General features: G+C 42.5%; 1 protein-coding gene across 3 annotated transcripts in view; it reads right to left on the bottom strand.

Moving 5' to 3' along the window:
• MOCOS (molybdenum cofactor sulfurase) overlaps positions 1 to 21,798 on the bottom strand; it is an 84,835-nt gene that overhangs the window by 12,675 nt on the left and 50,362 nt on the right. For all 3 annotated transcript variants that reach the window (XM_064379259.1, XM_021670033.2, XM_064379260.1), the window contains 4 exons: positions 20,105 to 20,183; positions 17,831 to 17,955; positions 6,513 to 6,618; positions 3,408 to 3,546 (listed from right to left, as the gene is read on the bottom strand). In XM_064379259.1, coding sequence (XP_064235329.1) covers positions 3,408 to 3,546; positions 6,513 to 6,618; positions 17,831 to 17,955; positions 20,105 to 20,183 — 449 coding nt within the window. The remainder of the gene's footprint in view (positions 1 to 3,407; positions 3,547 to 6,512; positions 6,619 to 17,830; positions 17,956 to 20,104; positions 20,184 to 21,798) is intronic.

Below are 21,798 nucleotides of genomic sequence, written 5' to 3' on the forward strand. Positions count from 1 at the left end.
TTTTCCAAAAGAGATGTGCTGGTTTCACTATAATTGCTTCAGCACTGAGTATTATCATCAACAAACATCTTTTGAGCATTTGCTTTTTGCGGCGGTGGGGAGGGGAGACAGGGTCTTGCTCTGCCATCTAGGTTGGAGGGCAGTGGCTTCATCATAGCTCACTGCCGCCTCCATTTCCCAGGCTCAAGCAATGATCCCACCTCAGTCTCCTGAATAGCTGAGACCACAGGAATGCACCACCATGCCTGTGCTAATTTTTTAATATTCAGTAGCTATAAGATCTTGCTATTTTGCCCAGGCTGGTCTCAAACTTGTGAGCTCAAGCAATCCTTCTGCCTTGGCCTCTTAACGTATTGGGATTACAGGCATGAGCCACCATGCCCAGCCAAGCATTTACTTTCTTGAAAGGCACAGTAATGCCAGGTGTGGTGGCTCATGCCTATCATCCCAACCCTGGGAGGCTGAGGCCAGCAGATCACTTGAGCCCAGGAGTTTGAAACCAGCCTGGCCAACAGTTAAACCCCATCTTTACCAAAAATTAAAAAATTAGCTAGGTGCAGTGGCGTGCACTGTAGTCCCAGCTACACAGGAGGCTGAAGAAGGAGGATTTGTTGAACCCAGGAGGCGGAGGTTGCAGTGAGCCAAGATAGTGCCACTGTACTCCAGCCTGGACAACACAGTAAGACCCTATCTCAAAAAAAAAAAAGAAAAGAAACGTGCAGTATTAACTATATCTTATGCTCTTTAATGCTTGCACTGGACTACTATGTATAGCTGTTATTGATTGACTGATTGATTGACTGACAGGGTCTTGCTCTGAGACCCAGCCTAGAGTACAGCAGGCAATCTTGACTCACTACAGGCTCGAGGTCTCCTCCCACCTCAAGTAGCTGAGACTACAGGCGCACACCACCATGCCTGGCTACTTTTTCTTTTTTCTTTTCTTATTTTTTATTTTTTATTTTTTTGCAGAGACAGAGTCTTGCTATGCTGCCCAGCCTGATAAAAGTATTTTTATACTTTTTTTTAATACTTGTATTAGCATTTTTATGGGATAGATTTCTACAAGTGAAATTATTGAGTCAAAGAGCATGCATATTTTAATTTTTACTAGTTATGGTCTATTTAGAATGGTGACCTAAAGAACGCAAAGCCCGCTAAGTCGTCTCAGAAAGGTTCCTTAAAGAGTCTTCCTTGCATTTGCATCTCCAGATACCTGGAGCGGCACAGGTGCTACTGCTGCCAGGTAAGTTTCTGAGAGTGATCTCAGTCTAGTTCTGGTTTTCTTCCCTTTTCTCTTTCTTTTTTTTTTTCTTTTCTTCCTTTCTTCCTCCCTCCCACTCTCCACCTATCCAATAATGTATAGTGTCTACTTTGTGCCTGGCAGGATATGTACCAGTAGGTATTTTTTAAAAAAAAAACATGGCAGAGACACAGGATAGAAAATAAGGATGAGTAAGTAAGGATGGAGGGATAAGGGAAACAGCAGGAGGGCTGCTGCCAGAGACGGGCTTGTGAGAGAGAATGTAGGAGATAATGTAGATTGTTTTTCAAGAGGGAGCAACTGCCAGGGTAAGAGGAAGTCTAGGGAGTTAAATGCATCAAAAACATCATTGGGACATTTTGTTGTACCATGCAATTTATTTCCTACACCCCAGATCTCTAAAATTCTTTAATAAAGATTCGAATGACTGTTTACTGCTTTCCTAGATGTTAGAGTGGTGTTCCTTCTGAGTGCAGAGCCTGAATACAAGGTAGCTCATCACAGTCAGTTTATACCAGTGGCTAATTACACTGCTACAGGGTATTTCCTAATTACATTACTACAGGGTGAGCATCTAAAATGCTTAGAACCAGAAGCATTTTGAGATTTTTTTGAATTTTGGAATATTTACATTATATATCTATGGTATACTTACCAGTTGAGCACCCGTAATTTGAAAATATGAAATCTAAAATGTTTCATTGGTCATATCCTTTGACTGTCATGTCAGTGCTCAAAAAGTTTTAGGCTTTGGAGCATTTCATATTTCAGATTTTTGGATTAGGGATACCCCGCCTGTATTATAAAAATAATTTCAGCCCCCACTGAAGAACAGAGCGCATTCTGTGGCTTCAATATTCCTTACCTCTCCTGTCTGTTTCTTCCCTCAACAATTACTTACTGAGCACTGACTCTGGGCCAGTGTTGTTCAAGGCCCTAGAGGTACAGCAGGAAACAAAACAGACTTGGTCTCACCCTCCTACATGCTGCAGGAATAAGCAGAACACGACCCTGCGGCAGGTCAGGGCATCCTTTCCAAGAAGGTGACATCTGAGCTGAGACCCTTGGACAGTATGCCAGGCAGAAGGGATGGCAAGGGCTAAGGCAGGAAGGGTGGCTCTTTGGGGAACAGAGAGAAGGTCACTGTGACAGAGGCAGAGAGGGAAGGGGTGATGAGCTCAGAGACAGTGACAGCGTGGGATCTCACGGGGGCTTGTCAACCATCTGAGGAGGACAGATTTTAGCCTAAGACATTTCTCCTCTTTCTCACATCTTTGAAACCCACAGCAAAGGTTTTGGGAGCCCAAAGCCAGGGAGACAGGACATCCTGGTGGCTTTGCCTCTGAAGATCTCCTCCCCAGCTACTAGCAAAGGCAAAAGAAGATGAAGTGTGTGGAGGAGGGATGGCCATGGGCACAGAGGCACCATCAGGCGCCTGCGCCTCCCTCCACAAACTCCAGACTGCCAGAAAGTCCAACAAGTTTCAGGAGGACAACATTCTCATGATGCAAGCATTCCCAAAAAAAAAAAACGAGTTTAAGCCTAGACAAAACGACAGCACAGAGGCGGCGCTGAGCCCTCTGATGGGGCACACCCTCTGTGGCTCATGCGAAACTGACCAGCACAGAGGCGGCGCTGAGCCCTCTGATGGGGCACATCTTCTGTGGCTCATGCGAAACTGACCAGCACAGAGGCGGCACAGAGCCCTCTGATGGGGCACACCCTCTGTGGCTCATGTGAAACTGACCAGCACAGAGGCGGTACAGAGCCCTCTGATGGGGCACACCCTCTGTGGCTCATGTGAAACTGACCAGCACAGAGGCGGCACAGAGCCCTCTGATGGGGCACACCCTCTGTGGCTCATGTGAAACTGACCAGCACAGAGGCAGCACAGAGCCCTCTGATGGGGCACACCCTCTGTGGCTCATGTGAAACTGACTGCTGCCATCTTCTTGGTGAATAAAGGATAGATTATTCCATGGGGTGTCTCAGAATGCTGAGGTGACACAACCTCCCACCAAGATTTTATAGTTAAGAGACAAGGACAGGGAGGAAGTCCCACCTGCATCTATCCAGGTCTGGGATTGAGGTCAACCTTCACTGACAACCCTGGAGGAGAATAACAGAACTTCCCAAAACTTACCTGGAAATGCAAAGAACCAATTGAAATCTCATCCCATTTCTCTTCTTCAAAAGCCCTTTTTCCACTGATAATAATATTGGCACGAAAACGCAAGCTGAGATCCTTCACTGAGAATAATTCCTCCTTTCCATTCTCATCACTGTTTAAGGCAACCAAAAAGCGTAAGTCGGGGGAGGGTGGCAGATAATTGTACCGCTGTAATTATTCATCATGCCTGCCGTGCAATACTTAACTTCATCAGCTCTACTGTGGCCTGCAGCCTGGATAATCAGAACAGACTTTTACCATGAGTGCAAGGCCAAGAGACACCCATCTGCTAAACAGACATCAGGGCCTCCCCTGGGATATGGTCCCATCTCCAGTGACAGGCCCACAGCAGCCAGGAAAAGGGCGAGCAGATCTTAGCTGAAGAGATGAAGACTTTGAAAACCAAGTGAACAGAGCTCCAGTGAAGAAAAAACTTCTAAGAACATACCAGTTCCGAAGGTGGGGCAGCATAAGGCATTTAAAGACCTGTAAACAGGCTTAATTATCAAAGAGCTAAAAAGCACTGAGATCTCACTCCCTACTTCTCCCTTCTTTCCACAGGTGTTGAGATCTCACCCCTTTTTTCAGGTATTAAAACATTATAAATAAAGTGGATAGTATTTTCTAATTTCCATTCTATTTGCAGTTTTAACTAACATCTGCTATTTTTGTAGTTTCTTTGTTTTTTGCTTTTTGTTTTTGTTTTTGAGACAAGGTCTTGCTCTGTCACCCAGACTGGAGTGCAGTGGCACAATCTCAGCTCATTGCAGCCTCGACCAAGATCCCAGTCTGAAGTAATTCTCCTGCCTCAGCCTCCCAAGTAGGTGGGTCTACAAGCATGTGCCACCATGCCCAGCTAACTTATTTTTATATTTTATAGACATGGGTTCTCACTATGTTGCCCATGCTGGGTTTTTACTCCTGGGCTCAAATGATCCTCCCACCTCAGCCTCTCAAAGTGCTGGGATTACAGGTGTGATCCACCATGCCTGGCCTATTTTTCTAATTCTTGTTTATTTGTATAATTTTTATTTACTGCCATGAGGTTCCAAAAAATGGCCCCCTCTGCACCCCCCACCCTCACCCAGAAGAATGCACTGAAAATACATCTTAAAACTTCTCTGACAAAAGAACACATTCTGTATGATCCCATCATATAAAGTTCAAGAACAGGTGAAACTAGCTATGGTGAAAGAAGTCAGAATAGTAGTGACCTTCAGTGAGGCTGACTGGGCTAGAATACAAGGGAGGTTTCTGGAGTATGTTCTTAGCCTGATCGAGGTAGTGGTAGTTGCTGGTGAAGTCCCAAATACTTAATGTGTTGATCAGCAGATACTCTCCCTCATTCACCAGAGAAAGGGTGGCTGCTGTACCAGGAGATTGATCTGAAAATGATGGAGCATGGGTGTATATATGTGCAAAACTGAATTTAACTGTGATCTGATGATTTTTGCACAATTTTGTGCTTTAGTAAATTTTTAATTGCTTAAGTTGGTGTGGGGTAAATCCTTGGGCATGCTTAGAGTATGCCTCAGAGACAGAATAGAAAGACTATGGGGTTGGGAAGGAGGAGTCCCAAGGTTATATCTCAATCCCCTTTGAATGGCAAATAGTGTATGAAAAACCAGAGACCAAGATACCCGAGTCTGGTTTTGCCACTTACTATGTGCAACTCCCACAACCTGTGAGGACCACGGTTTCCTCATCTGCAACAAGAGAGTTAGCACTTTCCAGTCATGAAATCCTTTGATTCTGCATCTACTCTCCAGGTTATAAATCCTCACTTTGGGCTTCGTAAAAGGGGATGTTTTATGTCCAAAAGCTATCGCGGTTAACATTTGCCTGATAGAATCCCTCAGATTTGCAAATAGAGCACCAAGAAACACCAAGCAGGGGACCCTCACTCTGCTCTTGGACCACCTGCCCAGTGGGTCTGCCTTGCTTGAAATCAGATAGTGGGGAAAATGCCCCTCCTGGTAGCAATCGGGGTTGCAGCAAGCCTGTCCCTGCCTCCTATCTTTCCACATCATGAACCCCAGAAAACTGCATGCCCACTTTTTCCAGGGCTCTACATGCCTGAGGAGGAGGGTCCCTCAGTGCCAGGAGAACTCAGTGCATACCCAGGGAACATATGGCTGCATCACACTTTTGTTCCCAAAGACAGCGACCTGGGCCACCGTATGAGAATGATGTTTGTTTTCCACAATGGCTAGAAATAAGAATGACTACAAATAGCCCAACCCTGCAGAGGTGGAGGAGGTGGCCTTGGTCATTTTTATTAATCTGTATTTGTATGACTTTGCAAGTATGTATGCATGTGCACATGACCACGTGGTGCATGACAGTCACAGGACCCCCGGTTCACCGTGCTGTTAGGGGTAGCCACTAACACAACGCTCATCTCTGGCCTGTGGACCAGGAATGAGGAGCCTGTTCCAGTCACCCTGTGGCATGACAGCTGGGTGATTTTTCCTCATTGTCTGATTACCTTGGGACTTCACTTTGCTCTAAAGAACAACCATGACCCTTTCTGGAGCTCAGCTTTTGACACTGGTAGGGTCCCTGGGGGAGCACTGGGTGGGAGTGGGCAGGGAGGGGTGCTAGTTCCACCAGTGGCACATCTTTCAAATAAAGCATGGCTGCAATTACAACTTTAAAAGTTTCCATAACCACTCTTTTTTTTTTAGCCTTTGGAATGACTGTGTGAAGTAGGGCAGAGATCCTAGGGGACAGGGGACAGTGGGAGGGTGGGCAATAAAAGTAGGTCAAGTTGGTGGCAATTCAATTAAAACAAACATTAAGAAACTGATTAAAATGTGAGAGTTAGGGATTCTCCATTAAGCATCTTGAGGATGTCTAAAAGGATCTTTGTAAGATACAAGATAACCCTCTATAAAGCCAAATGGAAGCTGGATGAAAGGGCTTGCTGACTTCTCAGGACCTCAGTGTCTCATCTGTAAAGGAAGCAGGGCTGAACTTCATGACTCTCAGATCTCTCCTTCCCAGGTGGGTGCCAGATCCTGCTCTCAGTGACAAATGGTGATGCTTGTCTGCTAGTCCCAAGATACAAGTTCTTACCTGGTGTTTAGCTGCTGGTGAAGTTCCAAAATACTTGATGTGTTGATCAGCAGATACTGTGCCTCGTTCACCAGAGAAAGGGTGGCTGTTATACCAGAAGGCTGATCTGAAAATGATGGAGCATTTAAAAGAAGAGTTGCAAGAACACAAAATCAAACACCACATGTTCTCACTCATAGGCGGGTGTTGAACAAGGAGAACACATGGACACAGGGAGGGGAGCACTATACACGGGGGTCTGTTGGGGGAGAGGGGGGGATAGCGGAGGGGTGGGGAGTTGGAGAGGGATAGCATAGGGAGAAAAGCCAGATATAGGTGAAGGGGAGGGAGGCAGCAAATCATACTGCCATGTATGCACCTATGCAAGAACCTTGCATGTTTTTCGCATGTACCCCAAAACCTAAAATGCAATAAAAAAAAATAAAAATAAAAAGAAGAGTTGCTTTCTCAGAATAACAGTCAATCATGTTTTCATGGACTCGTGTTTTTAAAAGGTAGAGACTATATCTATAAAGGAAAAAAAGTGATGCCTGGCAATAATAAAAATGTCCTAAGCATGGTAAATATCTTTCAATAAGGAGGGAAAAGGAGATCCTAGAATACCATTTAAAATAACCTAGAGAAAATAACAATAAGGGCTGGGCGTACTTTGGCAGGCTGAGGCAGGAGGATTACATGAAGCCAGGAGTTTGACACCAGCCTGGCCAACATGGCAAAACTCTGTCTCTACTAACCCATTAGATGGAGGTTGCAGTGAGCCACTACACTCTAGCCTGGGCAACACAGTGAGACTCTGTCTCAAAAAAAAAAAATTAGAAAATTTAAAAAGTAAAATAAAATAATGCTGAGATGAAATTTTTCCAGCAAAATTTTTTTTAAAAAGTTTTTCAGCAAAAAGACTTGGAAGCAAGACTTGGAGGAGGAGGGATGATGGCAGGTGCATCCTTCTTCAGGACAGGACAGAGCCAGGCAGAGAACCTTGGTGAGGGCAATAGGCCCAGAGAGCACTTCTGAATATAATCAGGGAAAAGCTGTTTCCCCTTGGGCCAGTGCCAGACATTGACTTTAGAAATAGATAGTGGATGTTTAAAAACTAATAAAAGAGAGAAGAAACTATGGAAAAAAATATTAAGTGCTTTCAGAATGGCTGGCAGCCTATCACCCAGCTTCCGTCTCCCATTGGCAGGCCCAGCCTCACTATCAATATCCAAGATACTGATGAAAAGGTTTGCCTGGGCCAGGACCTACTCAGCTGTCTCCAAATCAGGGTGTGGACCCCAGAGTAGACGCAAACAGATACTTTTGAGAGAATCGCCCTCCAGATCCTCCACTTTCATATACCCTTTGCTAAAATGGCTCTTCCAGAGATGAGAAGTGCAGCCCTGTCCACAAAGACCCTTCCTCCTTCACAGAGGAAAGGCCAAGGTCTCCTAAGGCACACACCCTCAGGGACCAACAATCTCCAAGATGGAAGACAAAAGCTCCATTCAAAACCCTGGAGTCTGAGCTGAAAAAATAAGTCTCTAAAGCTTGGGTGAATTATCCTCTTGTAGGTCAGCTGGATTCCAATTCTCTGCTGTCCACAAAACTGCAGGGCCTAATTAAGCTGTCAAGTGACAGATGATGAAAGGCGTTTCAATCTTAGAGCCCAGTGCTTTGGTCACATACTTCAGAAGAAAGGTTTGAGTGACAGTGCACTAACCAAACTCCTTTCCCTAGCCTTCTATTTAAGCTTCTGAGAAGAGACCGGAGGCTGAGCACCAGCTATTCTGGCCATGAGTGACAGGCATTCATGGGAGTGGGAACCAATGGCAGGGAGCCCAGCCACCTCATTAAGAGATTCATTTTCACTATTCTTATCATGTTTAATAATTATCTTTCAAAATTTATAATATACATATGTTGCTTTGATCAACTGTATACTACTAAAAATTATGGGCTGGGTGCAGAAGCTCACGCCTGTAGTCCTAGCACTTTGGGAGACCAAGGTGGGAGGATTGCTTGAGCTCAAAAGTTTGAGACCAGTCTGGGCAACATGGCGAAACCCCATCTCTAGAAAAAAAAAATTGTTTTAATATAAGAACTCAATGCAGAAGAAATTTCCTAGCACTCAAACTTACAGTCACAGTAAACTTTAAAAAATGTTTATCCATGTAAATTTATATAGACATTTTAATTTCACAGAAGTATGATAGGATAGTAGTCAATGAAAGATTTCCAAGCACAAAATACGTAACACTAAGATAAAATTCTGTTGAGGACATGGAGAGGAAATACAAGTTGAGGAGAAAAAGGAAAGAAGTAAAAGACTGGCCATTAAAAGACAGTTAGTTCATATATATGAACTAACTGTCTTTATAGATGAACTAACTGTCTTTTAATGTCTTTTAAATGTCTTTATATATATATATATGAACTGTCTTTTAATGTCCAGTCTTTTACTTCTTTCCTTTTCCTCTTCAACTTGTATTATGTATATATTGAATACATATATATATATATATAAAGGAAAAGGAAAGAAGTAAAACTGACCATTAAAAGACAGTGTATTCATTATATATATATGTGTGTGTGCGTGTGTGTATGTATATATATATCTATATACTCATGAGATTCAAATTGCTATGGTTTTACAAAATGCTACAGTATTGAGATTCTACTGGTTATGTTGAAAAGAGCAAAATACCAGTTTAAATTTAAAATGACAACGTTTATAATATGCTGGAAATCATATCCTTTGTAGCTGTTTAAATGATTTTTAAAATTTAGATGACAATGTAAAAATGTATGAGTAGGGAATATAGTTTTTAAAACTCCTTCTAAGGCATACCAACTCAAAAAATATGTTTCAAGACCAGTGGCTTAGATTGTCAGAGAACACGGCACCCTAGGTGGTGTCCTTTAAGTGTAAACAGTCACAAGGTGACACTCCCTGATTCTGCGTTGTGCAGAGAGCAGGAAGACAGGCTTTCTTCTTTCCTCTGCACCCATCGCCTTTTCAGGCCCCATCTCCCAACAGGACAGTCCCAGCTGCCTCCCACCCGGTGTCTTTACTGCCTGAGTTTCCCACTTGATACAGCCCCCTCGCCAAGTCAGGGCTGCCTTTCCAACATAAGCAATGTTATGAAGCTTCTTGGCTTAGAATCCTCCAGTGAGTCACACAACCATAGACAGAGTACTACTGACTCCTCAGTGGCACACTCACCCCTTCTCCCCATTTGTACCTTGTCACTCCCCTGCTCACATCTGACCCTCCTAAACCCTTCTCTGAGCCCATGAATGCCAAGCCCTGCCACTCTGCTCCTGGATAACCATCCCGCCTCTGTCTGCTTGGAAAACTCCTACTCTTCTTTTAAGATGCAGCTCCAAACTCACCTCTTTCCTGAAGCCCTCTGTGACTCATTCCAGGTGTAGAAGATTCTGCCCTTTGCATAGACCTTTATTACATCCCTTACTTTGTAGCATTGCTGTCTGCTGGTGAGTGATCTCACCAACCAAGACTCCAAAGGACCAGGAGTAAGGCATAATTATCTCAGCCAGCCTCCTGAAAACCCAGCAAACCCCAGGTAGGCAATGGGTGCTATGAATGATTGGCACTTAGCGATTTCACTGCTGCTATCTTCTCCAGATAATTTACAAGGGTGGCACACAGGTCCTGACAAATCCCACTCCTTTCATGTCTCCACCCCTGGAAATGCCTATTTCTCCCTCCCCTTTAATCATATCTCTAAGCTTATCCATACCCCAAATACCACAATCTAACTTCAATAAAATGAGTATAAATCTATTCCCCTTTTCTATCACACAGCAACTTGAATTCTTAACAGCTTATGGCATGAAAAATCATCAGAACTTTAAAAAGTCTAAGCACATTACATCCTTTGACTCCTCTCTATGGCATACACTTTCAGGGATTTATAGGTTAACCTATGCAGGGCCCTAGACCCAGTTTTCAGCCCATATATGGTCAAAATGCTATTTGTTTGGTTTATTTATTTTATGTTTTAGAAGCAGAGTCTTGCTGTTGGCCAGGCTACAGTGCAGTAGTGTGGTGATACCTCACTGCAGTCTCGAACTCCTGGGCTGAAAAGATCCTCCCATCTCAGTCTCCCAAGCAGCTGGGACTACAAGTGCATGCCACCACACCTAGCAAGACAGGGTCTTGCTTTGTCAGGGTCAGGCTAGAGTACAGTGCTGTGATCTCAACTCACTGCAAACTCCGTCTTCCAGGTTCAGGTGATCCTCCCACCTCAGCCTCCCAAGTAGCTGGGACTATAGGCATGCACCACCATGCCTGGCTAATTTTTGTATTTTTTTCAAGAGATAGGGTTTCATAATTTTTGCATCTTATCTTGTAGAGACAGGGTCTTGCTATGTTACCTAGACTGGTCTTGAACTCCTGGGTTTAAACAATCCTCCCTCCTTAGCCTCCCAAAGGGCTGGGATTACAGGGGTGAGCAACCATGCCCAAATTCTAAATGCTATTTAGATTACAAGCTAGTTCCTCTGTGAACTGTTCACTAGGCCAGGTAATATCTGAACAAACTGGTGATCATTTATTCATTCATCTAGCCATTTAGTGAGCAACTATGTGCCAGGTGCCATTTGAAGCATGAGGAGACAGCAGTGAAGAAAACAAGCAACAGAGGATCCAAGATGGCCAATTAGACACAACTCCAGCACACGACACCAAGTGAGAGAGACGCAGAAACCCAGAGATCTCCTAGCTCCAACCGAGGTACCAGGTGCATTTCAACGGGTCTGGTCCGAGGGTGAGCAAAGCCCACTCAGGGCAGACTGAGGCGGGGAGGGGTGCTGCTTCACCCAGAAAGTGCATCTGACCTGCGAGTCAGAAGCTCCACCTCTGGCACTCCAGTCCAGATACAGCGCTTCCCCCAAAGCCTCAGCAATACATAGAACAGGGGATCTTTGCCAGTCAAGCGCCGGGAATTACAAGTGTGGAGTTGAATAAGAGTCTGCAGACTGAACTATCGCCCCCTCCCCCCACCCAGAGAGACAGGGGACTGTAAGCGGGAGCAGCTGGGCGGCCCCTACTCCATGACCGAAGAGAGAGAAAGCTGAAAAAGGGAGACTGCCAGGTGCGGCTGGGTGGGTCCCTAACCTCCCCCACAAACCCCAGAGGGCTGAAGCTCTGACTCTAGTGGGTTGAGTAGCCAGTGCCACAGCCTGAGATGAACCCTGAATGATCCAACCCAGTGGAGGAAGGGCACAACCCATCACTAGAGGGGTGGGACTGGGCTACATATTTTAACAAAAAACACAGGAAGCCTACGTAGCAACGGGATGGCATTCTTGACAACCCAGCAGTGCCTACAGGTCAGCAGAAGAGGCAGGTCTAATCTGCCAGCATAAACAAAAAAGACACAGGAAGCTTCCCTAGTAACCTGAAGGAGTCCCTAGAAACCCAGTAGTGCCCCCACAGGTGCAAGCGATCACATCAAGCAGCTCTCTGACACAACAGCCAGGTAAATCCACAACGATGGGGAAAAAACAGCGCAAAAAAGGTGAAACCATCAAAGACCAGAATACCTCTTCTCCTTCAAGGGATCACAACTCCTCAACAACACAGGATCACAACTTGACCAAGAAGGAGTGCAAAGAATTGACGGAAACGGGATTCAGAAGGTGGATAATAACAAATTTTCAAAGCTAAAGGAACACGTTCTAACTCAATGCAAAGAAACCAAAAACCTTGAAAAAAGGTTAGAGGAAATGCTAACTAGAATAACCAGCTTAGAGAAGAACATAAACGACTTGATGGAGTTGAAAAAAAACAGAACAAAAACTACATGAAGCAAACACAAGTTTTAATAGCCAAATCGATCAAGCAGAAGAAAGGATATCAGAGATTGAAGATCAACTCAATAAAATAAAAAGAGAAGGCAACACAAGAGAAAAAAGAGTGAAAAGAAATGAACAAAGTCTCCAAGAAATATGGGATTATGTGAAAAAACCTAATCTACGCTTGATTGGTGTACCTGAATATGACGGGGAGAATGAATGCAAGCTGGAAAACACACTCCAGGATATTATCCAGGAGAACTTCCCAAGCCTAGCAAGGCAGTCCAAATTTCAAATTCAAGCAATACAGAGAACTCCACAAAGATATTCTTCAAGAAGAGCAACCCCAAGGCACAAAATCGTCAGATTCACCAGGGTTGAAATGAAGGAAAAAATGCTAAGAGCAGCCAAAGAGAAAGGTAAGGTCACCCACAGAGGGTAGCCAATCAGACTCACAGCAGATCTCTTGACAGAAACCCTACAAGCCAGAAGAGAGTGGGGGCCAATATTCAACATCCTTAAAGAAAAGACCTTTCAACCCAGAATCTCATATCCAGCCAAACTAAGCTTCATAAGTGAAGGAGAAATAAAATCCTTTACAGACAAGCAATTATTAAGAGATGTTGTCACCACCAGACCTGTCCTATAAGAGCTCCTGAAAGAAACACTAAGCATGGAAAGGAACAAGTACCAGTCACTGCAAAAGCAAACCAGTTGGCAAAGACCAAAAATGCAATAAAGAAAATGAGTCAACTAATGAGAAACAAAACCAGCCAGTAACAAAATGGCAGAATCACATTCACACATAACAATATTAACATTGAATGTAAATGGCCTAAATACTCCAATCAAAAGACACAGACTGGCAAACTGGATAAAAAGTCAGAACCCATTGATGTGCTGTATTCAAGAAACCCATCTCACATACAAAGACACACATAGACTAAAAATAAAGGGATGGAAGAAGATTGACCAAGCAAATGGAGAGCAAAAAAAAGCAGGGGTTGCAATTCTAGTCTCTGAAAAAATGGACTTCAAACCAACAAAGATCAAAAGAGACAAAGAAGGACATTACATAATGGTAAAAGGATCGATCCAACAGGAAGAGCTAACTATCCTAAATATATACGCCCCCAACGCAGAAGCACCCAGATACATAAAGCAAGTTCTTAATGACCTAAAATGAGATTTAGATGCCCACACAATAATAGTGGGAGACTTCAATACTCCACTGTCAATAATAGATAGATCAACAAGACAGAAAATTTACAAGGATATCCAGGACTTGAATGCAGAGCTGGACCAAGCAGATCTAATAGACATATACAGAACGCTCCAACCCCAATCCACAGAATATATGTTTTTCTCAGCACCACATTGCACTTACTCTAAAATTGACCACATCATTGGAAACAAATCACTCCTCAGCAAATGCAAAAGAACAGAAATCATAACAAACAGTCTATCAGACCACAGCACAATCAGACTAGAACTCAGGATCAAGAAACACACTCAAACCCACACGACCACTTGGAAACTGAACAACTTGCTTCTGAATGTTGACTGGATAAACAATGAAATGAAGGCAGAAATAAAGATGTTCTTGAAAACCAACCAGAATGAAGACACAACTTACCAGAATCTCTGGGACACATTTAAAGCAGTATTGAGAGGAAAATTTATAGCAATAAATGCCCACCAGAGAAGAGAGGAAAGATCTAAAATCAACACCATATCATCAAAATTGAAAGAACTAGAGGAGCAAGATCAAGAAAACTCAAAAGCTAGCAGAAGACAAGAGATAACTAAGATCAGAGCAGAACTGAATGAGATAGAGACACAAAAAACCCTTCAAAAATCAATAAATCCAGGAGCTGGTTTTTTGAAAAGATCAACAAAATAGACAGACCGCTAGCCAGATTAATAAAAAAGAAAAGGGAGAAGAATCAAATAGATGCAATAAAAAATGACAAAGGGGATATCACCACTGATCCCACAGAAATACAAACTACCATCAGAGATTACTACAGCTCTACTGACATAAACCAGTAAACCAGGAAGAAATGGATAAATTCCTAGACACTTGTACTCTACCAAAACTAAACCAGGTGGAAGCTGAAACCCTGAATAGACCAATAACAAGGACTGAAGTTGAGGCAGCAATCAATAGCCTACCAACCAAAAAAAGTCCAGGTCCAGATGGATTCACAGCTGAATTCTACCAGACATACAAAGAGGAGCTGGTTCCATTCCTTCGGAAACTGTATCAAACAATACAAAAGGAGGGAATCCTCCCTAACTCATCTTATGAGACCAACATCATCCTGATACCAAAACCAGGCAGAGACTCAACTAAAAAAGAAAACTTCAGGCCAATATCCACGATGAACATTGATGCAAAAATCTTCGATAAAAAACTGGCAAACCGATTGCAACAGCACATCAAGAAACTTATCCATCATGACCAAGTAGGCTTCATCCCAGGGATGCAAGTCTGGTTCAACATATGCAAATCCATAAATGTAATCCATCACATAAACAGAACCAAAGACAAAAACCACATGATTATCTCAATAGACGCAGAGAAGGCCTTCGATAAAATTCAACATCCATTCATGCTAAAAACTCTCAATAAACTAGGTATTGATGGAACGTATCATAAAATGATAAAAGCTATATATGACAAACCTACAGCCAATATCATACTGAATGGGCAAAAGTTGGAAGAATCCCCTTTGAAATCAGGCACTAGACAAGGATGCCCTCTCTCACCACTCCTATTCAACATAGTATTGGAAGTTCTAGTCAGAGCAATCAGGCAAGAAAAAGAAATAAAGGGTATTCGATTAGGAAAGGAGGAAGTCAAACCATCTCTATTTGCAGATGACATGATTGTATATCTAGAAGATATTAGCCCAAAATCTTCTCAAACTGATAAGCAACTTCAGCAAAGTCTCAGGATACAAAATCAATGTGCAAAAATCACAAGCATTCCTACATACCAATAACAGACAAACAGAGAGCCAAATCAAGAGCAAACTCTCATTCACAGTTGCTACAAAGAGAATAAAATACCTAGGAATACAACTAACAAAGGATGTAAAGGACCTCTTCAAGGAGAACTACAAACCACTGCTCAAGGAAATAAGAGGGGACACAAACAGATGGAGAAACATTCCATGCTCATGGTTAGGAAGAATCAATATTGTGAAAATGGCCATACAGCCCAAAGTAATCTATAGATTCAATGCTATCCCCATCAAGCTACCAATGACCTTCTTCACAGAACTGGAAAAAAAACACTTTAAACTTCATATGGAATCACAAAAGACACCGCATAGCCAAGACAATCCTAAGCAAAAAGAACAAAGCCGGTGGCATCACACTGCTAGACTTCAAAATATACCACAAGGCTACAGTAATCAAAACAGCATGGTACTGGTACCAAAACAGAGACGTAGACCAATGGAACAGAACAGAGACCCCAGAAGAAACACCACACATCTACAACCATCTGATCTTTGACAAGCCTGACAAAAACAAGCAATGGGGAAACGACTCCATATTTAATACATGGTGTTGGGAAAACTGGCTAGCAATGTGCAGAAAGCAGAAACTGGATCCCTACCTGTCACCTTACACTAAAATTAACTCCAGATGGATCAAAGATTTAAACATAAAACCTAACACCATAAAAACACTAGAAGAAAACGTCAGCAAAACTATCCAGGCCATAGGCATAGGCAAGGACTTCATGACTAAAACACCAAAAGCAATGGCAATAAAAGACAGGATAGACAAATGGGACCTAATTAAACTCCAGAGGTTTAATTAGCGGTTTAGCATGAATTGGCAACCAACAGAACGGGAAAAAATTTTTGCAACCTACCCATCTGACAAAGGGCTAATGTCCAGAATCTACAAAGAACTAAAACAGATATACAAGAAAAAAACAAACAAACCCATTCAAAAGGGGGCGAAGGATGTGAACAGACACTCTTCAAAAGAGGACATATATGAGGCCAACAAACATATGAAAAAATGCTCATCATCACTGGTCATTAGAGAAATGCAAATCAAAACCATACTGAGATATCATCTCACACCAGTTAGAATGGCAATCATTAAAAAATCTGGAGACAACAGATGCTGGAGAGGATGTGGAGAAATAGGAATACTCTTACACAGTTGGTGGGAGTGTAAATTAGTTCAACCTTTGTGGAAGACAGTGTGGCAATTTCTCAAGGATCTAGAAATAGAAATTCCATTTGACCCAGCAATCCCACTATTGAGTATATACCCAAAGAACTATAACTCGTTCTATTATAAAGACACATGCACATGTATGTTCATTGCAGCCCTGTGTACAATAGCAAAGACCTGGAACCAACCCAAATGCCCATCAATGATAGACTGGACAAAGAAAATGTGGCACATATACACAATGGAATACTATGCAGCCATAAAAAATGATGAGTTTGTGTCCTTTGTAGGGACTTGGATGAATCTGGAAACCATCATTCTCAGCAAACTGACCCAAGAACAGAAAGCCAAGCATCCTATGTTCTCACTCATAGGTGGGTGTTGAACAACGAGAACACGTGGACTCAGGGAGAGGAGCATCACACACAGGGGACAGTTGGCAGGGGTAGGGGAGAGACAATGGGGGGTGGGGAGGGTGGGGAGGGATAATATAGGGAGAAATGCCAGATACAGTATGCACCTAAAGTAAAATAAATTTTTTTAAAAAAAAACAGAAAACAAGCAACAATCCCTATCTTCATAGAGCTTACATCTACTAAAAGGAAAACAGAACAAAATAAATGAGCAAAATATACAGTCAGAAGGATGTTTAAAAAAAAGTACCACTGAGAAAAATGAAATAGGGAAGGTTGCTATGTTGCTGCAGAGGTTCAGGCAGAGGCTGCTGTTCTGAAAAGGGTAATCAGCCAGGTTTGTCTAAGGAGGTGACGTTTGAGCAGACACCTGAAAATGATCTTTTCTGCACATCTGGGTCAAAGTACTTTCATCTCTACTGCCTCACTTCATCCTAACAATGGCTTATGGAGGGAAAAATTGTCGAAACTTTTAAAAGTCTGAGTAGTTGAGGTCTATAGAAGTTGAGGCATCATAGGGTTCAAGGATTTTCCAAGGTCACACCACTGTTTGGTGATAGAGCTAAAAACTAGCAACCCAGGTTTCCTTGATTTCAGATCCAATCTGAGGACATAGAAAGCTATTAGTGTTTTTACTTAATACAACTGGATTCATTGTGCTTTTGAACATGCAGGACTAAGGCCAAATGTTTGAGCAGAGGCTGGGCAGCTGGCTTTATGCCCTCCTCAGCCTCCGTATGGGGACCCTGGACCCCGCTCCTCCTGCTGACCTGGGGCTACTGCAACAGGTTTCTGCCAAAGGCTGACCACCCCAGCTCTCCATACATGAGCAAGTCACCCATATGTGTGCAAGGGTAAGCCAGGGCTCCTGTCTCTAAAAACCAATTAAAAATGTAATACCTTTTCCATGTTTTTTCTTTGCATTCCTTTGAAAGTCTGAACTTTGTTTGATCAAATGACAAGGATGTCCAAAAAATGTTGACAACCAGCTTGAAATTTTTTCTCCACAATCATAGGTATTTACCCTGGAAAAAGAGAGGGGGAATGGGTGAACTGTTACATAGTATGTATTTAAATAATAATCTAAATTGCAAAAAGTTAGATTACAAAATAAAATAAAACAAAACATTGCATGAGCCCCAAAGAGAAGGCAGACTGAAGTGACAGATGCTGCAAGGAGATTTCCAAGGCACAGGAAGACCTGCCATCTGGGGCTCATGTGAAGCTTTCAGACCAGATAAAAAGCTGAAACATTTCTCCTGGAAAGACCTTTTTACTAGTAATTATTGACACAGAGAACCACAAAGCTTAGATTTTGAGAACTTCCAGAGTGATATTTTGCTTTCAGAAGCCCTTGAGCCCAGAAATGTGTCCTATTTTTTCACTATGGGCCTGATTGAAATATTTTCTCTCAAACACAGACTGACGCATTTGGTTTGTAAAATGAACACTGTGCCTGTGAGTTACAGATAAGTACTACATGTATCAATCTGGTGTTTGAAAACTTAAGAATCCTCTAGAATTTTGTTTATCTAAAATTCATTGTTGTAATTGAAAATGTGCTAAATGAATGTGTAAGTTGGTGACATTGGTGAAAGTACTGGTGAGAAGATGTAGAGTGTGCTTCACTCTTCAACCTCCAAGGTGGGGACCAGTGCCCAGGATGCTCCACTGTGTCAAACACAATCATCACATTATCACCTTTGTGCTTTCCTGGGGGTATAGCCCTTCACACTTCCAGAGTGATCTTCTGCCTATCACCCAGAGTACTAATGACTGGGGTCCAACTTGGATGTAGATTTAGCATTTAACATACCATTTTCTGCCTTGTGTGATAGTATATGTTCAGGGCAGTGCACAAAAACGTGCAATATGGTTTGATACCATGCAGTATCACCATCTACTGAGCACAAACCTACCCACTAATGAGTGCATTGTGCTAACTGGTAGCAATCAACACTTTGAAAGCTTTTTATTATATATAAATCTTTAGTGAACTGTTACATAGTTAATAGTTTTAGAATTTGGGCAGGGGTGAAGAGAGGATTGGTTGGAGTTTAAGATAGGATACATTTCCAAAGATTGGAAAATTTGCTATTCCACATGTATTCAGATACAGATCAGATTAGATAACAAGGGATGCAGACATTTGATTTATTCAATAACAAGACTTACAAACATGTATAATCAATAAACGAAATAGCAATGTCATTACATTCAACCCCACTTTACATTTCCTAGAATTCAGTAGATGATTTATCATCAGCAACCCAGATTAGATAATAATCCATAATATGGTATATAATTTATGAGTTATCACCTGAAAGCTACACCTTAAAAACCTGAGAGATGTCTTGATATCTGCCACCCTCACCCTCAGCCTCCTCCTCCAATCATCAGCTAGTTCAGGTTATTCTATTTCCAGAATATATACTTGCTGCCTTTCTGACTTTCTCTTTGACCCTGGTCCAAGCCTCTATCCTGTCTCACCTGTGTTGCTGTCACAGGTGCTTATGTGGCCTTCCTGCTTGCACCCCTTCCCCCTTCCAACCACTTCACACACACCAGCTGGTCTTCTCAAATGCAAATCACATCTTTTCCCTCCCCATCAGGCCTCCTCTGGACTGCTGCAATGCCCTCCAGACCATTCCTTCTGTGTCATCTTGTCTGCCCACCCAACACTGTCCTCTTGGCACTGTCCCAAGCTCTGAAGGGAGCAACACAGGCATTCCAGTGTGAGGGGCAAAAGATCAATAAACAAATATATATCTTGGAAACAACAAATGCAAAGGAAGTGAATACAACAGGAGAAATGGAAAGGATAGGGCTGGTTTATGTGGGTAGTCATGTGGTCCTCTCAGAAGGGGACTTTTGAGCAGAGACCTGTTGGAGATGAAACTGGAAGAAGTGAGGGAACAAGCCCTGTGGAGGTATAACTAGGGGAAGAGCACCAGGCAGAGGGAACAGCAAGTGCAAAGACCTGAGAGGGGAACATGCTTGATAGGTTTGAAGACCAAGGAGCCAAGAGAGTTAGAGAGAAGCATGTGAGTGGGAAATGGGAAGCAACTGGACTGAAGGGTAGCAGAGGATAGACTGCATAGGGCATTGCTCTCTTCCCCTTCTGGGGCCAGCATGTCAATAAAGTTGAGATTTTCACCTGCTGCAAAGTCTCACCTGTCAGCACAGACCTTGCTTTGGCAAATCTGAGCCCGTTCACTATTTTCCTCAAGAGGCACCTCTATAGGCTCCATCCCTAATGAACAAAGGTTAAAAACAAATTTGTCATTATGTAAAAACAACAAATACTTGACTTCAAAATATACTACAAAGCTATAGTAACCAAAACAGCATGGTACAAGCATAAAAACAGACCAATGTGACAGGATAGAGAACTGAGATATAAATCCACACATTTATAGCCAGCTGATTTTTGACAAAGGTGCCAAGAACAAACATTGGAGCAAGAACAGTTCTCTTCAACAAATCGTTCTGGGAAAACTAGATAACCATATGCAGAAGAATGAAACTAGGCCCCTTTCTTTTACCATATATGCAAATCAACTCAAAATGGATTAAAGACTTAAATCTAAGACCCCAAACTATTAAACTACTAGAAGAAAACATTGGGAAAATGCTTCAGGACATTGGTCTGGGCAAAGAATTTCTGGATAAGACCTCAAAAGTATCAGCAACAACAGCCCAAATAGAGAAATAGGATTACAGCAAACTAAAAAGCTTCTGCACAAGGGAAACAGCAGAATGAAGAGACAATCAACAGAATGAGAGGAAGTATTTGTCATCCAGCAAGTATCCATCCAGCAAGAGATTAAGAACAAAGTATATAAGGAAATCAAATAACTCAACAGTGAAAAAAACAACTAATTCAATTTTTTTAAACAAGCAAATCATCTGAATAGATATTTCTTGAAAGAAGACATGCAAATGGCTAGTCAATATATTTTTTAAATAGTCAACATCACCAATCATCAGGGTATGCAAACCAAAACCACAATGAGATCTTACCCCAGTTAGAATGGCTATTATCAGAATGACAAAAAATAACAAATGTTGATAAGGATGCAGAGAAAGAACTCTTACACATTGTTGGTGGGAATGTAAATTAGTACAGCCATCATGGAAAACACTACGGAGGTCTTCAGAAAACTAAAAATAAAAATACCATATGATCCAGCAATCCCACTTCTGGGTATTTATCCAAAAGAAAGGAAAATCAGAGGGAAAAAACAATGGTGAATAGGAGACAGGACTAATGTGCAGCTCCCAGTTAGACAGACAGAACAGCATGTAGAGACTTACACTGTGAACTTTTGCTCCAAGAGCTACTGCAGGAACATATCAGGAAAACTGACAGAATTCACAGACACTTTGAAATAAGACACTTGCTGCTACAAACACCACAAGATAGCCAAAAAACTGAGTTCCCAAAGTGTGAGAAGGTGAGAAGCTGGCCCCTGAACACATATCCCCGTTGGAAAACCTGAAAATCCAGATCACAAGAGGATTTAACCTTACCTAGAGTTGAAACGGATTTAGGGAGCCGAGCAAAGTATAAAAAGTAGAAGTAGCGGGAAGAACCCTATAGGGACTCCTGGTCCCCAGCTGGAGCCCCAGGGAAGCCATTCCTGGCCTTATCTCACAGGGGTCCTTGGGAAGGGAAGGCAGCCAGTGGAATTGGGGAAGGGCTTCAGGGTAAAGGAAGCTCCTAGCTTAACTTTGTAATAATTCTGACTGAGCACAAACTTTCCTAAGTAGAATCTGGAGGAAGAGACAAATGGGAAGTGAAGATACGAGCACAGAAGCTGCAGCCAATGATGCAGGCAGGCAGGGAGGAACAAGGCCTGAGAGCC

Source organism: Aotus nancymaae, unplaced genomic scaffold, assembly GCF_030222135.1.
Source record: "Aotus nancymaae isolate 86718 unplaced genomic scaffold, 86718_ANA_hifiasm-v0.15.2.pri h1tg000020l, whole genome shotgun sequence".
Classification (NCBI taxonomy): Eukaryota; Metazoa; Chordata; class Mammalia; order Primates; family Aotidae; genus Aotus; species Aotus nancymaae.